Consider the following 21154-nt stretch of genomic DNA (forward strand, 5'->3'; position numbering starts at 1 on the left):
TCCAAGAAGCTACAGTTGAACATTTCTTATCTTGCTTTCCAACTTTACGCTGCTTGTTTTGTTCTGTATGACTCCTGCTTGGCCTTACGCTCTCTGTACACGCTTCATGCAACTCTTCCACTCTCACTCCATCAATTTTTCGGTTGTTTTCCCTCCCATTTCTACATAGACATCCTTGTGTCTGAGTGTGTCTCCGTCTCCTCTTGCTCTCTCCTAAACCCACATCAATAATCACCCCATTAATATTACACAATGACCTTAGATCTTCTACCGTGGTACTCACTTAAATATATCATTTTTTACTGTGTTTTATTTAACCTTGGTTAATAACAAAAATGTTATTCAATTGTAATATTTTCATCTGCTGAAGGGCTTGCCTTTGGCTCATATTATTTTTCATATGGGTACATTAATTCCTTGAATACTTGTGACCTGGTCCCCCCCTTTGATTCCATTACTAAAGGGCTAAAACATAATCATTGTCTTGCACATTTCTCAGATGCCTTCTCCTGCCCTGGTCCTTTCTTTCTCTACCATTCTTGAATTTTTGTTTGCCTTCCCTCTTCCTTCTTTCTTCCTCTTTCCTTCCCTCTGCAGAATCCGATCTGGCTTCTTCCTCTCACACACACACACACACACACACCTCCTACCTGCCCTCCCTTCTAATTAGGCGTTACAAGAGGGGCCCTGAGTGCTCCCTCTCCCCTCTCGTTAGCACCACTCCCCAGCACTCCCGCTGCAATCCCACCCTGGGACGGATCTGAGGTCAAGGACAGGGCAGGACAGGATAGACAGAGCGAGACGCATGTACTCGACCCAAGGCAGAGCAGCTCGGCTGCGCAGTTCTGCTGCTGCTTTTGAGATCATCTGTGGGAGAAAAATGTGCAAGCCAGATGATGCGCGAAGAGCCCCGGCTGCTGCAAATGAAGTTTGAGCTGGCGTCCAGGAACACACAACAGGATAAAGCAACAACGCTCAATCACGCTGACGGAAGGGACGTGGGCTTGCTACAGATGGAGCCCAAGATGTTTCATCAGAGGAACAGGATGCCAGAGGCTCCGCTTTCAAGCCTGGCAATGACATATAAACCTCATGAAGAAGGAACAAATACATTCACAAGGGGATCCAGAGGAAACAGAGAGGGGACGGAGGGCAGCCACCTGCAAAATCACAATAGAGCTGACTATCTGTGATGGCCGTGAGACCGACAGAGGCCACCACTGCTCAACTGGATAAAAGCCCCTCTGCTGTAATGTTGCCATCTACTGGCAGCTCTTTATTAATGCGTGACAGCAGCCTGATATAAAATCAAAGTTTTGTAGTACATGTGGCACAATAAGACATTCCATTTCCTTAAGAGTGACATGAAACCACAAAAACTCATTATTATGCGTTCTGATATTGTAGTCTGAACAACATGCCCTTTTGCATACACTCTGGCATAACACTGCAACGTGACTCCAGCAAGTTATGCCATTTACTGGCACAGGCCACTTTGGGCAGTCAGTCACAGCATGTTATTAGAGCTTGGCATCAAATGATTGAAAGGCAAACAACACTATCAAGTTCCACATGATTTTGGAGGGGAAATGGCAAAAGCCATATTCTCCGTTCCACATCTTTTCAATTTTCACATGGCCTGGTTTGTTAATCAACTCCTGATGTAAAAATAAATAAATAAAAAAGAACCGTTTGACATTTTGTGAATTACTATATATTTGCTTTCTTGCCGAGAACTCGGTGAGAAGATCGATACCATTCTTATAACTTACGCCAAATATGAAGCTACCTTAGCATAAAGACTGGAAGCAGGGGAAAACAGCTACAGCTTGCCTCTGTCCAAAGGTAGAACATTCTGCATACAAGCACCTTTCTAGCACAACTTGTTATATCTTGTTTGTTCAAACCACACTCCAACAACAGCACAGAGCCAGGATAGCTATTTCCCCATGTTTCCATTCTTAATGCTAAGCCCAAGCTTCATAATTAGCATAAAGACATTAGACCGGTATGAATCTAATCATTTAACTCTTTGCTAGTAGACAAATAAGCACATTTCCCTGGATATAAAACCATAAATTTGATAAAAATTAGTTTTGGGAATTTAGGACAAAAGCAGTCAGGTTGCGTTTATCTGTTGCATGTCACCACTTGGATGATCCAAAAAGGGGGGAAAACGGTCTTTTATAACATACAATACCAGAGACAAGCTCATCATCTGGAATAGCTAGCTAGTCTCATATATTCTTCTGAGGCCATGCCCCTTTTGTGAAATCTCTGATTAGGGATTTGTATTTCTACAATGGCTTCTTTGAACTGAGGAAACTTCAGGATTTTCAATAAAGTAAAAGAAAAGAATACAAATTGAAGATGAGTGCTAGACCACAGCCAAGCTATTGGTTTATTGTAAATACTGTTGAAACTGAACTTTCTTTGGGGCTGGATATCCAAAAGAAGCTGTCATGTCTTGTTCTGTGCAGTAATTTTCCTTCATTGGCCCACTGAGGATGGAGTGGAGCTACTTCCTTTTGGCCCAGCTCTACAGAGATGAATGCCTGCTCTCAGGATTTCCAGCATTGGAAGAGCAGCATCCCGGTTCACCTGAGTAGTACACACAGGAAACATTGCTACTGTGCCAGGAACACTAAGAGCACTGCAGGAAAAGCGTGGGTACCTTGGCAATTTCTGCAAACACGAGTACCAATGAATTTTGATAAGATTTCACATACACTCCCAGACTAAGCAGCCATCGGTCTCACTCCACAGATTAAGCCCAGATGGGAACAATGAGATGAGTATGAAGGCTTTTGCAGCGTAACTGAAAACACTTGCTTTTGTTAATGCACTCCAAAAACTTGCTCCCTCCATCCATCACTGGCCAGATGTTCTCTAAAGCCCTTTCCCGTTCTCCTCAAGTGGGACCAATCCCTCTCAAAATTAATTCACTTCCCATTCCACTTGCATTCACAACAAAGGCACTCATGAAAGTTAATTGGATAGTTTGTGGTCTTTACGATCAAGCAATCAAGCCAAGGAGTGTGTTTCGGAGAACAAGAGATGTTGTTGACGGATGATCACTTGGGACCATTTGCACGTCGTGACCCCACTTAATCCTGCCATTAGACCCCAAAGCTTCCGCATCCTGAGGACTTCAATAGGCTCTCCTCGCTGCATTAAGACTGTGAGAGGGACCATTTCCTTGAATAAACATCAAAATCTGTTGCTTTTGTGGCTAATTTCCTTTTGAATTCCAGCTGTCAGAGTGTTGCAGTCATACAATGTGATGAAGTCTGGCAGCTGACTTAAATCCATCATGTGTCTAGAACAATAAACCATGTCAATAGCAATAACCCTTAAAAAAGAGAGTCTTTTTATCCACTTCAATAGAGCTATCAGTCTGTTTGTTTGCAGCAAAGATGTTAGAGGATTAACCTAATAAATTCACCAGAATTTGTGTTGGAAAAAAACTAACAGAGCACATGTCCACTCTGTTTTTAGTTAAGGTTAATCTCTGTCCTTCAAGGTCACTGTAAGTAGGGATGTAGCTACGGACCTTATTATGTGTAATGGCCAAATACTAATATAGCCTACATTAAATACAGTTTCCAACTCAACTCTCTGGTAAATGCAAAGCTACAGCTGATATTTCTCTACTTTCTGCTTGTGATTTTCAATAAATGCAACACAGTGATAGGCCTTTACTGTGAAACTAGTTTATGTTAGCTTACGTTAGCTTGCGTTAGCTAACCTAGCGAGCATTTTCACAAATTTATGCATGTAGACATTTTCTGTACACAATTTGCAGGGACAGAATACATTTTATTACACATTCTTTAAAGCTAATACTTATCTTATTACCAATCAACTTTTAACAACAGGAATTAAGTTTTTAACACTACGGGCTACGTTGCTTGTTCATGTTTGCGTACACATATCTTGATATGTCGCACACAGAGAGGTTAACATAATTTACATAACTGTAAAGACATTGTGGCATTTATCAGCTGATACTAATGCGCTGGGTTTGGGTATTGGCAACGGTAATGAGGGGGGAAAAAAGGATTGATGCATTCCTTAGAACAAATCTGACGAATACAAAATTAGGATTTAGTACTTAAAATATTCAACTTTTACCCAAAAGACAGCACAAATGACAAAAGCTATGAGACGCAAGTGATAAAAACGTACAAGAATTAAAGCATACAAAAAAGGATTTGCTTTGCTCCGTCAACCTTGCAGGTGCCAAATCATGATTTACGGGCACTGACCTCGGAGCTCAGAGAGATGCTTGAGTGTCTTTTAAAAGCGGAGTCTCTCGCGAAGTTGACCAACTTCAAGTCCTCATCCAGCAGAAAAAGGAAAAACAGTTTCTGGAAGGTTCCACTTTGCTACACAAATCAAGGGGATAGAGTGAGAGCAACAAGACCCTCCAAGAATCACTTGAGGTATGTCATTATGTCACCCACAAAGGAAGGTCTATTCCATTTAGGGTTGGAGCCACAGGCCATTTGGCCCACACACAACATCCAACAGCCATACACACAAATATAGAGTCTCATTCTTTCGTTAAATAGTTATGCAGAGACTCTGACGTAAGAGTGAGGATGAAAAGAAATGGCAACAGCACAGCAGAGCCCCGAGAGCCAGCATTTGTTTATCCCTAGGTCTCTGAAGTAAAGCGCTGGGTCACTCTCGTGTGTGTGAACTGACAAATGTCCAGCGCTGACTCATGCTGCGCAGTCACTTCTTGCACAGATGGGAAAACTTGTCACAGCCGCTTGAGCAAAAACCTCACGAGTCCCTATTCGTTTTCCATATGTGACACAAAACAATCAAACCATCACCACTTGTTATAATACAGAAGTCAGTGTGAGGATGTATCACTTCAAACTATCTAGACATTGAACTTAACAGCTGACAGTGTTCAGTACAATTATCTAAAATGCACCTTTTGTCACAGGCACATTTACACTCTTAGGTAAGGTCTTACATCAGCAGCTTCACACTGATGCTCATTCGCATAAGTCTATTAATGTGCCAATTCATGATTCTCTTCCCAATGGTTCTATTTAAACTGCAACATACACAGGCCAGCACTGGTCAGTGGTCTGGAAAGAGTTGCAAAGCCTCAAGTGCTTCTCTGTCACCGACAGTCACGGATTACAGCATGAACATGCTCAGCAGAGCTATACGGCAGCCAGGGTGTCTAAAGCCCAATCCACCTTGAAGTGCTATTAGCACCTGTTGGGATCATTTACAAATGCTGACAGTGGCATCCTGCCCCTCTGTTTAAAACCTAAAAAAATCTGTCTGCAGGCCAAACAACTGCTTTGTGTTCCACGTAAAGCTCTCGCTCAGCTTTTGCCGTGCTGTTATGCAGCACGTGTCAGCTTTTACACAACTCTTGCCTGCGTGATTGAGGCCTTGAGGAGATAACACCTTAAAGTATTCCACTAGTCATTAGTTTGGAAGTTTGTTCAATATGGGACTGATAAGCTTTGAACTTTTAGAGGATGACAAATCTCTCTCTCTCTCTCTCTCTCTCTCTCTCTCTCTCTCTCTCTCTCTCTCTCTCTCTCTCTCTCTCTCTCTCTCTCTCTCTCTCTCTCTCTCTCTCTCTCTCTCTCTCTCTCTCTCTCTCTCTCTCTCTCTCTCTCTCTCTCTCTCTCTCTCTCTCTCTCTCTCTCTCTCTCTCTCTCTCTCTCTCTCTCTCTCTCTCTCTCTCTGTTTATTTCCGGTTTAACATTGCAAGGTAAAAGGGAAGGACTCAACTATTGAAGGTGGTAGTATATATATATATATATAAAATAAGACTTTAAATTAACCAAAATTTGACCACACTATTTGAGTATATTAAACCTGTGTGTCCTTAATTACCTGTTAACTACTGATCGTTATTGATGCTCTATTAGACTTTATTTTATAATTTCAGATTTGCAGAGAATACTCCTCACTGTTCCTCATCTCATCCACTATGCAGCAGCAGCACCGGACCTGCTTCAGCATCATCACGGGAGGAAGAGGATGACCAATGAACACTTCATCACACACACCCCAATTTCTTTATTATTATTTTTTTTTTTAAATCTGTAGGATTTGGGCAATCCTTTAATAAATACAGTATGGATATCATAATAATGTCACTTATAGCCAAAACACCTGGGTCCCCCATTGAGTTGAGGAAGGTCAAATTGAAAGCAGCAGTTGTCTCATTTCTTTACCAACCAATTGAGAAAATGATAAAACAAATAAATAACAAAATAACTGCGTTTTCGTAGTGCGCCAACTCCAGAAACGCATCCGTCCCAAACTGAAGTGACCCCTTCCTCTCACATGTTAAATGACTTAATCAACCCTTGTGTTCATTTGAAACTTACCTTCACACAAACAGTGAGAAGAAGCAGTGCAGTCTTCCACAAGCAGCCCCCTCTCATCTCTGACGCGCTTAACTCAATGCAGTAGGAAAACAGTAGAGACAGTTGGGATTGCCCGCTCAGTCCCAGTCTGCCCAGTCACTCAGGGAGAAAGAGGTCTGCTCTGCTCTGCTCTCCGTGCTGCGCTCCGGCTCCACTTCACAGAGAGAGAGAGAGGGAGAGAGAGAGAGAGAGAGGGAGAGAAAAAAAAGGTAAAAGTCAGCCAAGAACTGCCGGAGACGACATGACACTTCACGGTCGCTTCCAGATATTTTGTTCCCCCAGCAAACACGTTGCTGCTAAATTTATGTTTGCATACCAGCCGTGCGTCAGGAAAAGGGGCTCACCCACCTTACATTCTTAAAGAAACACACTCCCGGACCGTTGCGCGCTCATTGGCTGCTCGGTGCAGAGACATGTGGAGTTTGAAGTGATGCTTGGTTGTTCTCAACTCAAGTCAGCACACTGAAAAGTCAGATTCGTTTGAAATTTGGTCCTATTATTGAGGCGAGTTGGTGAGCTCAGGTGTATGTGTCCAATCTTGGTTTGGGGCTAAATTCCACAAAGGATCACACATGATCACATGAAGACTTTTTAGACCCACTTTCATCATGTTATATGCCCTATAGCACAAAGAATTCCTTGGCTTTATGTCTTTATTTTTTGGCAGTATTTCAAGCCTTTTATTAGATAGGACAGACAGGAAATGGGGTGAGAGAAAGAGGGGGAGACCTGCACCAAAGGGCTGCAGGTCAGAGCCGAACCTGCGGCCGCTGCCTCGAGGAAATCTGTGGACAAAGCCTTCCGGGCCTTTCCGAACAAAAGCGGTTTGAGATGCATTAGCACACAGTGCAAGCTCCGTTATAGGCCTGTCTTTTTTTAAAAATCTGGACCAGAATTGAAGTGTACAAATTTAAGCTACACAAACTGGGCCGCTGGCTGATGAGAAGAACAATACGTTTCACGTCACGTCTCTACAGTAAATATGTAGCCAGAAGCCAGTTAGCTTAGCTTAGCATAAAAGAAACAGGAGGCTACCAGCATCTGCTAACCGGTACCTAATGCTCACTAACTAACAGGTTACCGTCAGACAGAGCCAGGATAGCTGTTTTCACTGCTGCTTCTAGTCTTTATGCTAAGCTAACATCCACCTACATATTTACCGTACTGGCCTCTCAACTCTCGACAAGAGAGCAAATAATTTGACCAGTTCCTTTAATTTAAGCAGCCTGATCGTCAGCGGTTGCCAATAAAATGTTCCCTTTGTTATAACCCCTCTGATTATGAGTGCCAATGTCGATTCAATTCTCTCATATCAAGCTGGCTGTGGTTTCACTCTTATCTCACAAATTTAATCGACCAACATGATGATTTCAACATTGGATTCTAATGCTGTTTTGTACTGCTGTTTTGAATTATCCCGATGGTAAAACAATACCCAAAAAAAAGGCTTCTTTCTGCCCCACTCCCTACATCATGTGGACCCCAGGTACATAGGCTTCAGCTGGAACGTGGACCATGACTTGTCGGCTGTGCACCTTTGCCTACTTTTTCACAGCTTTAGATTTAGTCACAAGTATGAAATGCATTAGTCTTTCAAGTTAGGCACCCAGCGCTGCCAGCCATGTGCCATTTAAGGTCAAGAGGGGTTTTATCTGAATCAGGCTGCTTATGAACTGAGATCAACTGGATGGAATGAAGCATTTATTCTCTTGGCCTTTGCAAGTGATTGAAATCTGCTGTTGTTTCTGATTTACCTTGATGAGACCCATGTCATTCCTTTCTGGCTCCAATAAAAATAGCAGTTCTCTTTGTTTAGGTGAGGATCATATTTTCCGTGCAATTTAATGAAGGTCTGCATTGTATCTTTAGACATGAATGCCTCCCACACCCCCTAGATGTGTGTCAAAAAAAGGTCAAATGCAGGCCTGACCTGATGTGGTTCACTCTTGTGAGTATAGTAAATGAACTGGACTAACAAACTGTAACAGAAAACCTGCTTTGTGGTGATTCTATCATAAATGAAAAATAAACTGTATTTCTCAGAAATTCAATAAGGACTAGAACATTTTCCACTTCAGTGAGAAAGGAATTTTGTATTACAGTATAATTGATGGCTGGGGTCGGCAACTCCTCTTCCTTTTGATCCCGACCTTCATTACAGTGAGAGACATTAAGTTCTTTGAAGCTAAGCCCATAGTGGTAGTGCATTAGGGCTTACTTGTCGCTTTTGAAGCTGTCCAGGGCCACCATAATAACAATGTTCCTAGAAAACGTCATCTGCCCTCAGTCAAGCTCAAAAGGCTGAGGGAGATGCCCTTTGAGGGCCACACAATAGTACAGGTATGTATGGTATGAGCTACCTGAATTGCTGCCTGACACGCAGGCTTGAATTCAGCTTAATCGCTGTTAACACACTGAGCACAGGAATGTAAATGTTTATTTCCCCAAGAGAGGGGGAAAAATCTTTACCTGAACACTGAGATGGGTTGAAATCATTTCCCTTCCGCCTCAGGGTTAAATTATCTTACTTAATAGCTTCTTGAAATTCAAATCCTAACTGCTCATGCCACTTATGGAAAGTCCAGTGTCTTTGAAAGAGCAAAGACTCTGCGAGCCTCTTGTTGAACTTTGACAACCCCCCCGCACCCTAAGAGCACCACAGACACCCAACAACGCCGGAGCAAGCAGGAGATAATGCTTCGAGACATGAATAGTTTACATTCACTGTGACTGGCGGTGCATAGCTAAGCCAAGTTCTCATGTTACAAATGTTGTTGCTCTTATTGATGGACATGTTCAGCCGGATCACTCGCTCAAAGCTCCCATCAACTGCAAAATCACTGCCCTGAGCGCAAATGTATTTTTAGGGACTCTACGAGCCTAAATAGCATCTGTCAGTTGTTTGCTCAACAGATCTTACAGGGACTTCTCTGTGTGGGAAGACAAATAAGGGGTTGAGGTGGCAGCTAATGACAGTCTTTTAGCTGAGATCTTTTGTTTGAATGCAATTATGGGCTGGTGACACTGTTTTACGCTTCCAGGCCTTATTAGAGGCAGCTAGCACATTTCCCTCCAAACTGTATATGCATGAACACACAAGCATTTACTTTACAAGTGCAAAATAGGGCCACAGTATGTACAGTACATGTGTTGGTTTCCTAGCTAAACATACTTGCAGAAGGTCAGTGCCCCCCATATGAGTAACCTAGTTGTCCCCCTTTGGCTGACACCAAACATAGCTGTTTGATCAGTGATATTTGGCTCGAGAGTCAAAGCTCTACTTGTCACATGTGTTCAAAGAGAGGGCAGGAATTTGCCAGATACCAGCTAGAGAGAAATGCCCTTCACGGAACACGAGCTAGCTTGTTTTTGCATGAAAGAGGCAGCTTAGATTTTGAGATGCAATTTTCTTTTCTCCCAAAGCAATGGAAACTGATTTGAAGGCAATGCACTGATTCACTTTCTGGCATAGAGTTACTCAAGAACATCGATACCACTCAGCCACAGCCAGGTGATGCTTAGCTTAGCTTAGCATAAAGCCTGGACACAGCAAGAGACAGTACACCTGAATCTGTCCAAAAGTAACAAAACAACAAACAAGCAACTCCAAAGCTCACTAATTTACACTTCTGCCACCTCTGCTGGTTTCCTGGCAACCTAACAGTGACGACACAGCTAGGAAGTCACTGCACTGTCATATAACACCTCGTGTAAAACCACAACTTTTTCCTATTTAATTATGTTCCCATCCAACAAAACTGCATCCTCAATTACATTTGGAAGTAAATGTATTTTTCAGCACCCAGCGTACATTGTGAAACGATCCTTTTAAACACGTGGTTAACATTGTGAATTGAAACAAAAATACTTGGTTAACTTTAGGCAAAAAAAGCTCAGTTTGGTTTTGAAAAAGACTGTGGTTTGAGTAAATATAGACTTTTTAAATTTGATTCTCTTAAATATAGACAAGTCCTTGTTTATCCTATCAACCCAACCCGACCTAGCCTGGCTAATGCGACCAAATCTCAAGAAGATTTGGTCTTTGAAACCACCCATCCACTTTTTTGTATTTGAAACATGGTTTACGATTGCCCAGCGCCATTTATTGGGCGCTACAAATGTCTATCAAATGCGTCTGCACGTAGCTCATAGCCAGTCAATTATACCAGAGGACGTATGTAGAGCAACAGGCAAAGTCATCCGTCTTTGTAATAAAATAGTTCAGCGTCCACAGTTGCTCTTTTTTTCAAAATAAACTTGCGTTCTAAAATACTTAGAACACTATCTAATTCTGCATCGAAAAGTAACTTTGCATCTGTTGCCATGTTGGATCCGTAGATGTTAATAAACTACAAGCTTCGGCGTGTTGCATAGATGTCATTATCGTCTTTGCTGAGGCAAAAATCGGACCCCTGGAATCCAGGCTGCCAGCAGGGCCAAATGAAATTGCGGGCAAGGCAGCATGGGTATACCCGGGCTAAACCCGATCATCTTATGTGGTCTTCTTCAGACTTGAATTAGAAACATATTTGTGGGACATTAAAGACAAACTTAATCTGGGACAAAACACAGTATGTTTCCCTGGTATCCCATTGCAAAATGCAGATTCATTGTATGGGAATGTCATTTTTAGAGGGCAGTGAGATTTAGAAGTGGCAGTAGGTGGCTTTTGTTACCTGACAGAGCCAAGCTAGCTGTTTCTTCCTGTTTCCAGTCTGTATTCTAAGCTAACTAGCTGCTAACTCTCAGCATGAAAAGCAAATATGCATATTTTCCAAAATGTCAAACTATCCTTCCAACATAGAGGACACATACACCTCAGGGTGTTGTTGTGGCACCTTGTTATGGCATCCAGTCCCCCGACATGCAGTTTGCCTTTCTCATCTGCCCCTGATTGCCTTTACGGCTCTGTGGAATTTGACACACTATCTGTATGTGTGTGTGTTTGTACGTGAGTCTGCTCATGTTTGAGACTCCAGAGGAAACGAAAGCTTTCGCCATTGCTGGGCCACAGGGACCAGGGAATGCTAGGCTTGCTCAGGGTACAGTAACCTGTGTGTCTGTCAGCGCAGATCTGTTTTAGCTGCAGGCATCACGTTCCATCAGGCATGTCAAATCCACTGCATGCTGTCTCAGGGCATCATGCCATAAACCACCAGTCAGACATGTAGACAGTGGGCACAACACTCTTCACACTGTTGCCAATGATCAGTCAGCTTGTCTGAGAACCCAAAGGTATAATTTTTCTTTCTTTCGGGAAGTATCTAATTACATACAAATCCTAGCTTACAGCTTAAACCAAACATGCTGCTGGATGAATATTCATACATTTGCCTAAACTATTTAGCAATGAATAACTGGCAATGAGCTTCACATAAGAAGATTAAGGCATCGTACTACACAAATCTAGGATTTCCTGTCATCTAATGACAAGGTAAACCTGAGATACAGTATCTGATGTATCCTCATCAGATTTTCCATGGATATTACAGCTCAGCAACAATCTGAAGAAAATAATCAAGCTGCTGTTAAAAAAAAGAGACAGAGCAGCAGAAAAGGAGGCTTATATTTGTGGATTAGGGTGTCTATTGTTTCAGTAAATCTGCTGTAGCCTGATAGCTGTAGGAGAGCTGAACGGTGTAATTTAGGGTGAAAAGGACTAAACATCCCCTGGGATCTGTTTCATCTATGAGGATCAGGGCAAATAAGTGCCCAAACACGGTTCTCACATTTTCTCCTTTACGTCCTTGTGATATTTCTTCTAAAATATTAACATTTACTCTACCCTGCAAAGGCACATCAGTGCTACAGAAGCAACGAAGTTAAGTGAATAAAGTTTTAAAAGTCATTTCAAGTAAGCATCGTCCCCTCATTAGATAATCTTTGACTTTTCCCTGTGTTGTATGAATCTCAGCGGTTAGGTAATACTTGCACTGTAATTAGTCAGGTGTTCTGTAAGGCTTCTGGGGGATGCCGAAAAACATGTGTGCTTGATATTGTGTAAGCACATCACAATTCATGACTCATCTTTATTTCCTGGAATATGAAAAAAAAATTAATTGCGGAATGGAGATGACAAGCATCAAGGGTCATGCAACACTTGAGCATCACAAGCCCGGACCTCACAGTGAATTCTGCTCCTGCCAGTGTGGCTGCTTCAGATTTCAACACCTTGTACTGCGCTGCAGACCACTGGCTATCCATAGAGACCACCTGAGCAGAGGTCGGGTGGGGAGCATGTCTTCAGACACAGAGGGAAAAGACAGACAGCTTGGCCTGGCTGTCAGCTGCCACTCGGTTCCTATTACGGCCTCACTCATGTCCAAGCCCCCGCTCCCTTGGTTAGGTTTCTCCAAACTATTGCACACCTCAGGTACTGTTTTGGAGGCCAGCTGAATGTCCTTCTGACAGAGAGATTGCAAAGGAGAAGCCCAGAGAGAAAGCAGAAATGAAGCAAGGGCCCATTTCCCACGTTGTTCTTGGCTCCTGTCTGCCCCCGAAGACTTAAGCGAACACTTTCAAAACAAAGAGATTGTCTGTGTAGGTGCCCAAATAGCCAACCCACGCATATATGCACACTTGCACACAGAAAGAGACACACTCACACTGGGACATAAAAAAATGTTATTATAATTCCTTCTAAGTGCCTATTTAAGCAGCTGTTTTCTGTAAACACTGGCTCGGACAGCAGAGCTCGGACATTTGGTTTTAGATCATTCTCAATTATATCATAATTACCAGGACACGGTCTGGTTGTCAGCAACAGCACCCAGAAAATATAGCTGTGAATTGCTGCCCCTTTGCCAGGACAAACAGCCGGCCTGCTAATCCCAGCACAGCTCTGTGAAAATGGCCTGTGACAGGATATTGTTGAAACATGTTGGGGTCATGTGGGATGGTGTCCCACAACAGATAGCCTTCTGTGGTCATTGTCTCACCTGCCATCTGACCCATTATTCGTTCATTGACTAGCTTAGCAATTATAACTGTGTCTCCTAAACCAGCGACCAACGATGCAATGCAAGACTTTTTTTTTTGTCCTCCCTCAGAAAATCATTACTGAAAACCATCAGGGTGAAAGTGGGTCAGGGTGTTGTCCCACAGGGATACAGAGAATCTCATTTTCAAGAACATACTGACCTTTTCTCACACTTTTAACCTTGTTGACTCGTTTTCTGTCCTGATCCTCTCAGCGGGAAATGTAGACAGTCAACTTAGATGTCTTAGTTAATGAGCCGGAGTCATTATCTGAGGATTACATCCGACAGGTGCACAGAGCCCTGCTTAACAAGACCCTGGTCTTGTCTGTTTGTCTATATTGAAGCTATAAATCTGCAGTTACTGCCCTGCTAAACACACATTGTCTGCATATGATCCGTTGTTTATTAAAGACTGAAGTAATGGTTATTTCAAGAGGGCAGGCATCATCTTGTGAAGATGTAATTCATGTCTGCATGAGCAACTTCTCCAGTTCTGGGGTTGGGTTGAAGCTGGGAAGAATAAAAGTGCCAAATTTAGCAGCAGAACTGCAAAACTGTTTGTGACTATTTTGGTTCCAGATATATTCCAAAAGTCTGGTGTAAATTCCCTCTGACAACAGGAATAAAGCCAATATTTATTCCACTGCTACTTGATCAAAATGACAGCCAGACATTTCTTGACAAAGGTATGGCTATTCATTTCATGTCCTTTTTTCATGTTGGTCTGGTAATATCTACAATAATTATGGTGCATAGTGTTTTTCCAGTGCTGTTTGCTATTGTGCAAATGTAATAAAAACAATTTAATTCTAAACAGAGAGAAAAGGCATTCTTCAACTTGACTCAACACATGCAGAGATAAAACATAATTGCTGCCTTTCAGCAAACAGCTGCAATCATGACTGTGTCTGAAAAAAACGCCAGTGACATTATTTAAGACTTAGCAAAGTGTTAACATAGGAAGATTTATAAGAATTTCACTTGAACTATTGAACTTTTTATATTGGATTTGTCTTATCGTTCAACTAAACACTCAAGGAAACCACACTCATTTTGCGGAAGACTGTCTGTCTTTGCTTAAAGCTGCTATAATTGTTTTAGGGTTTTTCAAATCAAATGTTTAGTCAGAAATCTTAAAAAAAAAAAGATGGTGTGCAATAATAACCAATATAGTCACAACAATTAACAGCCAAAAAGCAATAAGAACCAAATGACAGCGGGACAGAAGCAAGGGCAAAAACTTCCCTCAGCTAGAACCAATATTTGTATAGATAGAAACAGAATGAGAGACAGACATTCCAGTTCACACACTTCATTAACATAGCAGGATGAAAAGAGCTGTGGCCATTTTTTTTTTTTTTTGTGTACCATTGCCATTGTAAAGAACTGTGACCATTGTATTGGGCTAAGTTATTCTATTTTAAAGGACAGTGCTGAGCGCCATCTTCTTTTAAACTGTTGACCACGGCAAACAATTTAATGTGTGTTTTATTCTCATTCTATTCCTATGTTTTTATATTAACACGACTACCGAGTAGGGGTCCAGAAAAGGGTCCTATGTTCCCCGGTCACATAAGCCTATGCCTTATCTGATTTAATTCAGAATATTGTTAGGGCTAGGGGTTACGGTTATAGTCTAGGCTAGGGGGTTGCTTAGGGTCTACATCGGTCTATTTGCCGTGGAATTCGGCACTGATTGTGGAAAAAATAACAGGCCGGGGAACAAAGGACCCTTTTTTGTGAAAAGTGGGGAACACCGAACCCTTTCTCTTAAAAAAGGGTAACATAGGTATGAGTATGAGTTCCCCTCACCTTTACAAAACTTTAGAGCAACTTTCAGCACATTGTTTTGTTTTGTTGCTTTTGTTATGTTGTTGTAGTGGCTAGCTGGTGAACATAGTGGAGCATTTAGCCACTAAAGAGCCACTTATTCCCTCAGGAACTAGCTTGATTAGCTGTAGTTGTCCCTAAATTATTTTTCTGTGTAGCTAGCTACAATCGCTAATGGTGGCTAGTTCCCGTGTTTACCTTCAGCTGGACTCGTTTAATATAATTTTGTAAGTGTATTAGCAAAAAACTTAAGGACGTTTCTGCTGTTTGCTTTGACAGAGGCCTACATTGTATAGCAAGACTCTTCGTTCCCCGAGTCTTTGCAACGGAGGTGGGGAGTGCAAAGTTAGCATTATCCACAGTCAACAAAGTTTTGAGCGTTAAGACCCAAAAGTAGAAAAATACCAAAATCAAGGTTAGTTCTGACATCTTGAGAACCTTAAAAAGGTCATAGAGCTCCCTGTAGTGTGACTCATTATCCAACTGTGTTAATTCCACAGTGCCCTGTGACAGGTTTGATGGACAGTCCAGCAGACTAGTGGTCATCGCTCAGGCTACATTGCCTGACAGCAGATGTATTTAAGGCAACAGCAGCGTCTGAGGGTAGAGTTAACCAAAGCTTACCGCCGCACCAAAGACATGTCACTTCCTTTCTCCTCTGCTCTAAAGTCACATCTCTGCCTCTTTTCCTCATGATCTAAAAAGCATGAAAGGACAGCCACTCTCCCGCTGCCTCTCTCTTTCCGTCTGTTCTCTTTTTTCACACAGCACCTCTGACTGTGTGTGATCCGGAGGTGTGACACTTTCCCAGTAGCCCACAGGTATCCGTTACCCAGCCAGGAGCCTTGGCACGCTGCCCGCAGCCCTACCTGTCTCAGAGGGCACAATAGAAAGATGTCGTGCGAGGATCTCCTCTCTAGTCCCGCCAGACAATGTAACCCCTGCTGCCACCTGCACGCCAGCTGACCCCTCGGAAAACAGGAGGGCAGAGCCTCTGTGACTGATCTTTCTTCTCATCTTGACGGCCTGTAGAATGAGAGAATGGCTCAGATCATTACCGCCTAGGTTGAATGTTGTATGTTTTTAGAGGATGGATTTACTCTCTCATGTAATTCACTGTAGAACCTGCAGGGCATGTCGCTTTATTGCTTCACTTAAAGGTCCCATATTATAAAAAGTGATATTTCCATCTTTTATTTGGTATTATAAATCAGGGTTAGGTGCTATATAAATACATTGGAAGTATCATTTAAAATGAACAGCCTGTATTCAGAAACTGTGCCTTTAAACGAGCCGTCAGGACTTCTGTACGGTAATGATGTCACAACTATACTATATATATGTAGAAAGTGTGTCAACAGTCATTCCCCGGTTGCAGTGACGGTGCAGAGACACAGAGAGCTAGATGCAGAAGACCTGGAAATGCTGACCAATCAGAACAGACTGGGGTTTTTCTGGAGGGGGTTTTAAAAAGAAAAGATTGTTTCAGACAGAGGGTGAATACAAGTATATATTTTTTAACATTAAAGCATGTAAACATGTTCTAGTAAAAACCAAATACCAACAAATATGAACCTGAAAATGAACATAATACAGTATGTCCTCTTTAAATCAATGTATTCCTAATTGTGTGTGCACAGTCATTCTAACCAAATAAAACATAATTTAAATAAGTTACATATATATATATATATATATATATATATATATATATATAGAGAGAGAGAGAGAGAGAGAGAGAGAGAGAGCGAGCGAGAGAGAGCGAGAGAGAGAGAGAGAGAGAGAGAGAGAGAGAGAGAGGGAGGGAGAGAGAGAGAGAGAGATTATTATTTATTTATTTTTTAATATCTTGACATTTGCATATTGGTCAATAATTAAATATCACTTAAATAAATTCAATTGTAAATATGTGCATAACCCGAGCTGCCACTGCTACTGGAACACACAGATTTGGGGTAGAAGTATGCTTATGAACTTTGTCTACTTTGGTGTCATCTAGTGGCTTCAATCTGCAATTACTAGAAAATATGCTCATGATATATCAGCCCTATGCGCAGAACTTCATAACATGAACATTGTTATTTAATATAGGCCTAATGTATTCCAATTCCAATATGTCATTTCCATGACCTAGGGAAGTTCAATCAATATTAGTGAGCTAATCTCTCTCAAAGCCAGAAACCAGAGAAGTAAGTCATAAACGTGTGATGTCATCAAGTATAAAGTCTGGAGCTGCTCCATAGACAATGAGTGGGATACTGATTCTGTTTGTTTTCTTTTTTATACCCAAATTAGCTTCATTCTATTGTAGTCTTAGTTGCAACATCTTTACACACTTGATATTTAATGACATCACACAGATTGGATTTTTAGCACTCTAGTTTTGGATTTGGGAGAGAATTGTTAATTATCACTAATACTTTTTGGACTTTCTTAGACCATAGGAATAATATCTAGGCCTATGAATTGTGTAAATGGGTGTAGTTCCCCTGTAAGGTCAGCTGCATTTGTCAGCACAGGTCCTTGGATTCAAATAAAACTAATACTAATGGTTGATATCATGGAGAATGAGGGGAAAGCTACAACTGGAACGCAATCCAAAAGCTCTCTTAAACAGGTGGCAGAATAAATGTAATTTTGGATTCTAATTTAAATTCACAGTTCCATAACATTCTGCTCACACACAATGAAAAAAAATAGAATAAAGAATGTATTCCAACATTTAGTCCATTCCCTATGAAATGATCTTCCCTGAGAGCAGAAACAGCCTTAGACTGTGATAGATAGCAATTTTATCAGGTGATTTTTAACAAGTCAAGATAGGACACTGAACTAAAATGACCCTGACGTCACTTTGAATTGTATTGACACAATGTGGTGAATCAGAGTGCTGCTCAGCCACGTGCATGGACATACTCACTGAACTGTAATGTTTCATTTAACTGTGCAGTTTAAAAACGACATGATCAAAATGTGAAGATTCAGTTCTTTGTACTTTATACTATCCTCCCATAAACTATATATGAGCTCATCTTTTCCCCCTGAATTACTTATTTCTACAAGTAACCTAAACCTGTGAAACCGTATCCACCTGTCTCAAAGAGTAAGTTAATTCATTCATTCTATCATCTTCAACCGCTTGTCCCTGTCGGGGTTGCGGGGGCTGGAGCCGTTCCTAGCTGATATCGGGCGTGAGGCGGGGTACACCCTGGACAGATGCCAGTTTACCACAGGGCACATAGAGACAGACAGAGTTAAGTTAGACTGTATCCTGTTAACACACCATTAACAGCCCATGCAGAAGAATCCAAGTGCTCTGAAGCCACTGAGAGTTGTATTATAATCAGTACTCGGCCCGTCTTCACTGAAACTATTGCTTTCAAACACTCAAAATCGGACCTTAATACACAAGTTTCCCCATCCCAGTTTTAAAGACGTTGACCCTGCTGTAATCCTTTAAGCCCATAATTAATTTTTGAAGGTATGATATCACAGAAAAACTGTAAGCCAACTATTGTACCACTTAAAACCAAGTTGAAGTATTATATATTTCATCATGTAATCCTGATGAGTCACCGTTCTTTAACTGGTTGTACTTTGCTTGCCATCACAACACATAAAGGCTGATCAAGGCAATTAAAAGAGTATGACGTGGACAATAAAATACGAGCGGATCAACGTCCAGTACGCGGTATCTATGAGCGTGTCTATATTGTGTATTACAGTGGATTGTATAAATCACAACTAACTTAAAATCTTCTTCTGTGGATTTCCTTCACAAAGAATCTCATTAAAAATTAGGGTCTGTGGTTTTACTGCAGCCAACATTTTCATATGGGGTCTGTTTGAGTTATAGAAGGGCTGATAAATGGGCCTCAACGGGTTCATCTACAGAACCCAGGACCCCAATGTGTTAGCCAACTGGAGAATCTGAGCTAAGTCCACGTTTCCTCATCTGGCTTCCAAATGTGTAGTATAAAAGACTTAACACTTAATTTACATTTTTAATAACACATAAATTCTTTGCAGAAATGAACACTGACACATAGAAAAAATATTGAAGTGCTCTCAAATTCGAGCCTGACATCTGGCTCTGATGAGCTACTGGCAAGCACAGACCTGTTCATCTGTGGGTAAACCGCTGACGTATGGTACTATTCAGGCCATTAACTTAAGTAATCAGAGATGTATTAAATGAGGTGTTAGCTTGGTCAAATGTCTTATATTGATTTAAAGGTCCCATATTATGCTCATTTTCAGCTTCATACTTGTGTTTTGGGTTTCTACTAAAACATGTTCCCATGCATTAATGTTTGAGAAGCATAATTTTTCTCATCTGGTCTGTCTGAATAGACCTGTTTTCACACTGTCTGAAACACTTTTAGCACCTGTCTCTCTCAGCCTTTGTCCTGAAAAAGCCCAGTCTGCTCTGATTGGTCAGAGCTTCCGGGTCTTCCACATCCGCACTCTCGGTGTCATAACCAAAGACGCAACTTTCTGTTGATTAAGGGCTGTTATAAATGTTGTATTACCGCCATTCTGCTGGACTAAAATGTAAATGCTGAACTTTACATTTATTTATTAATAACTGTTTGCGTAATTAATGTAAGTTCAGGCGAGCTAGACTGAAAAACACTGAAAACAAAACAGACAGCTAGTTAGCCAGCTACATTGTGTTGTAGTTAACCAACTAGCTGTTAGCCCAGTTAATGCATAGAGCAGACACAGAGCAGTCACTGTGTTAATGTTATCAATAAAAACCTGGGCTTTCCCTACTGTGAAAAGTCAAAAGGTCTGCTGTGAAAAAGGCCTATAAACTTTTTCTGAGGACTTTTAAAAAACACCATTTACAAGAGCTTGAGCTTGATACTCACCTGTATGAGCAGTTTTGTGCCCTCGGACTTCTGCTCACTTTACCAATATCCATAACACAATATGTTAGCATAAAATAGAGAACCTGGTGCTACCTTTACTACAAGATATGAATGGATTGGCATTTCCTTTACTTGGATCCTGCAGAAAAATATACAAAATAAAATACATGATACAATTGAAACAAATGTTCGTGTTGACTTTGTTGCGGGTAATCTTTACGGATAAGGCCAGTGTATGTACACAGAGCATATATATATTAACTCATTTTGAGGCCTTAATTTGATCAAGGCATAACTTCAAAGCTCTATGATTGTCCATCATTATATATCATCTCCTCCAGTGATGACTGTCAATACTGTGTAAATCATGTGGCTTTGAGCCATGAAATGAAAATGATAGTTAGCCTACCTGGATCCCAAGTGATGAGCCCTGTCTGAGCCAGTGCCACTCAAAGTCTGTGTAGTCAAAGCTGAATTTAATCTAACATGCAGACAACTGTCTCCAGGGCTCCTGGGCCATAGGGACCCCCAAACGCCTCGGCTTCACTTCACCTTAGATGTCTGTGATAATTTGATTAATTTCAGATTTGTTCAGGAATGCAGGCCTCTAAAGCACAAAATAACCTTAAATAAGAACCTTCAGCATTGTCTGTGGGCCCTTTTTGTAGTTTTAAGACCTGCAGTATCTTGGTTGATAGTGTTTAAAGGTCCCATATTGTTAATTAGCATGTTTTTTAAAGTTTTAAAGCAGGTTGAGGTGTTAGCTACAATAACACATACACAGATGCTGTGACCACAGAAGAGGAAGAGCAGGAAATGCAGACCAAACAGAGCTGACGTTTCTGAATAGAACTTTATTCATTCAACTTCGTTCGACTATGAAAAAAAATATATGGAACATTAAAGTACTTAAACATCTTCAAGTAGATGCCCAAAATAAAAGTATGGGCCTGAAAATGGGCTCAATATGCCCTTGTTAATATATTCTTTATGTGATTTCTTGAGTTCAGATCCTTGAAGGTTAGTGAGGGCATGTGAAGCCTACTTGCATAGA

At 41.3% G+C, this 21154-nt stretch overlaps 1 protein-coding gene across 3 annotated transcripts in view; it reads right to left on the bottom strand.

Moving 5' to 3' along the window:
• LOC310963752 (ADAMTS-like protein 1) overlaps positions 1 to 6503 on the bottom strand; it is a 98678-nt gene extending 92175 nt beyond the window's left edge. For all 3 annotated transcript variants that reach the window (XR_014593705.1, XM_083936672.1, XM_083936671.1), the window contains exon 1: positions 6378 to 6503. Coding sequence is in view for 2 of the 3 variants with exons in the window: in XM_083936672.1 (XP_083792798.1) it covers positions 6378 to 6434 (57 nt within the window). In the remaining variant the exon portion in view is untranslated. The remainder of the gene's footprint in view (positions 1 to 6377) is intronic.
• Between the last annotated feature and the right edge of the window lie 14651 nt (positions 6504 to 21154).

Source organism: Echiichthys vipera, assembly GCF_963691815.1.
Source record: "Echiichthys vipera genome assembly, chromosome: 22".
Classification (NCBI taxonomy): Eukaryota; Metazoa; Chordata; class Actinopteri; order Perciformes; family Trachinidae; genus Echiichthys; species Echiichthys vipera.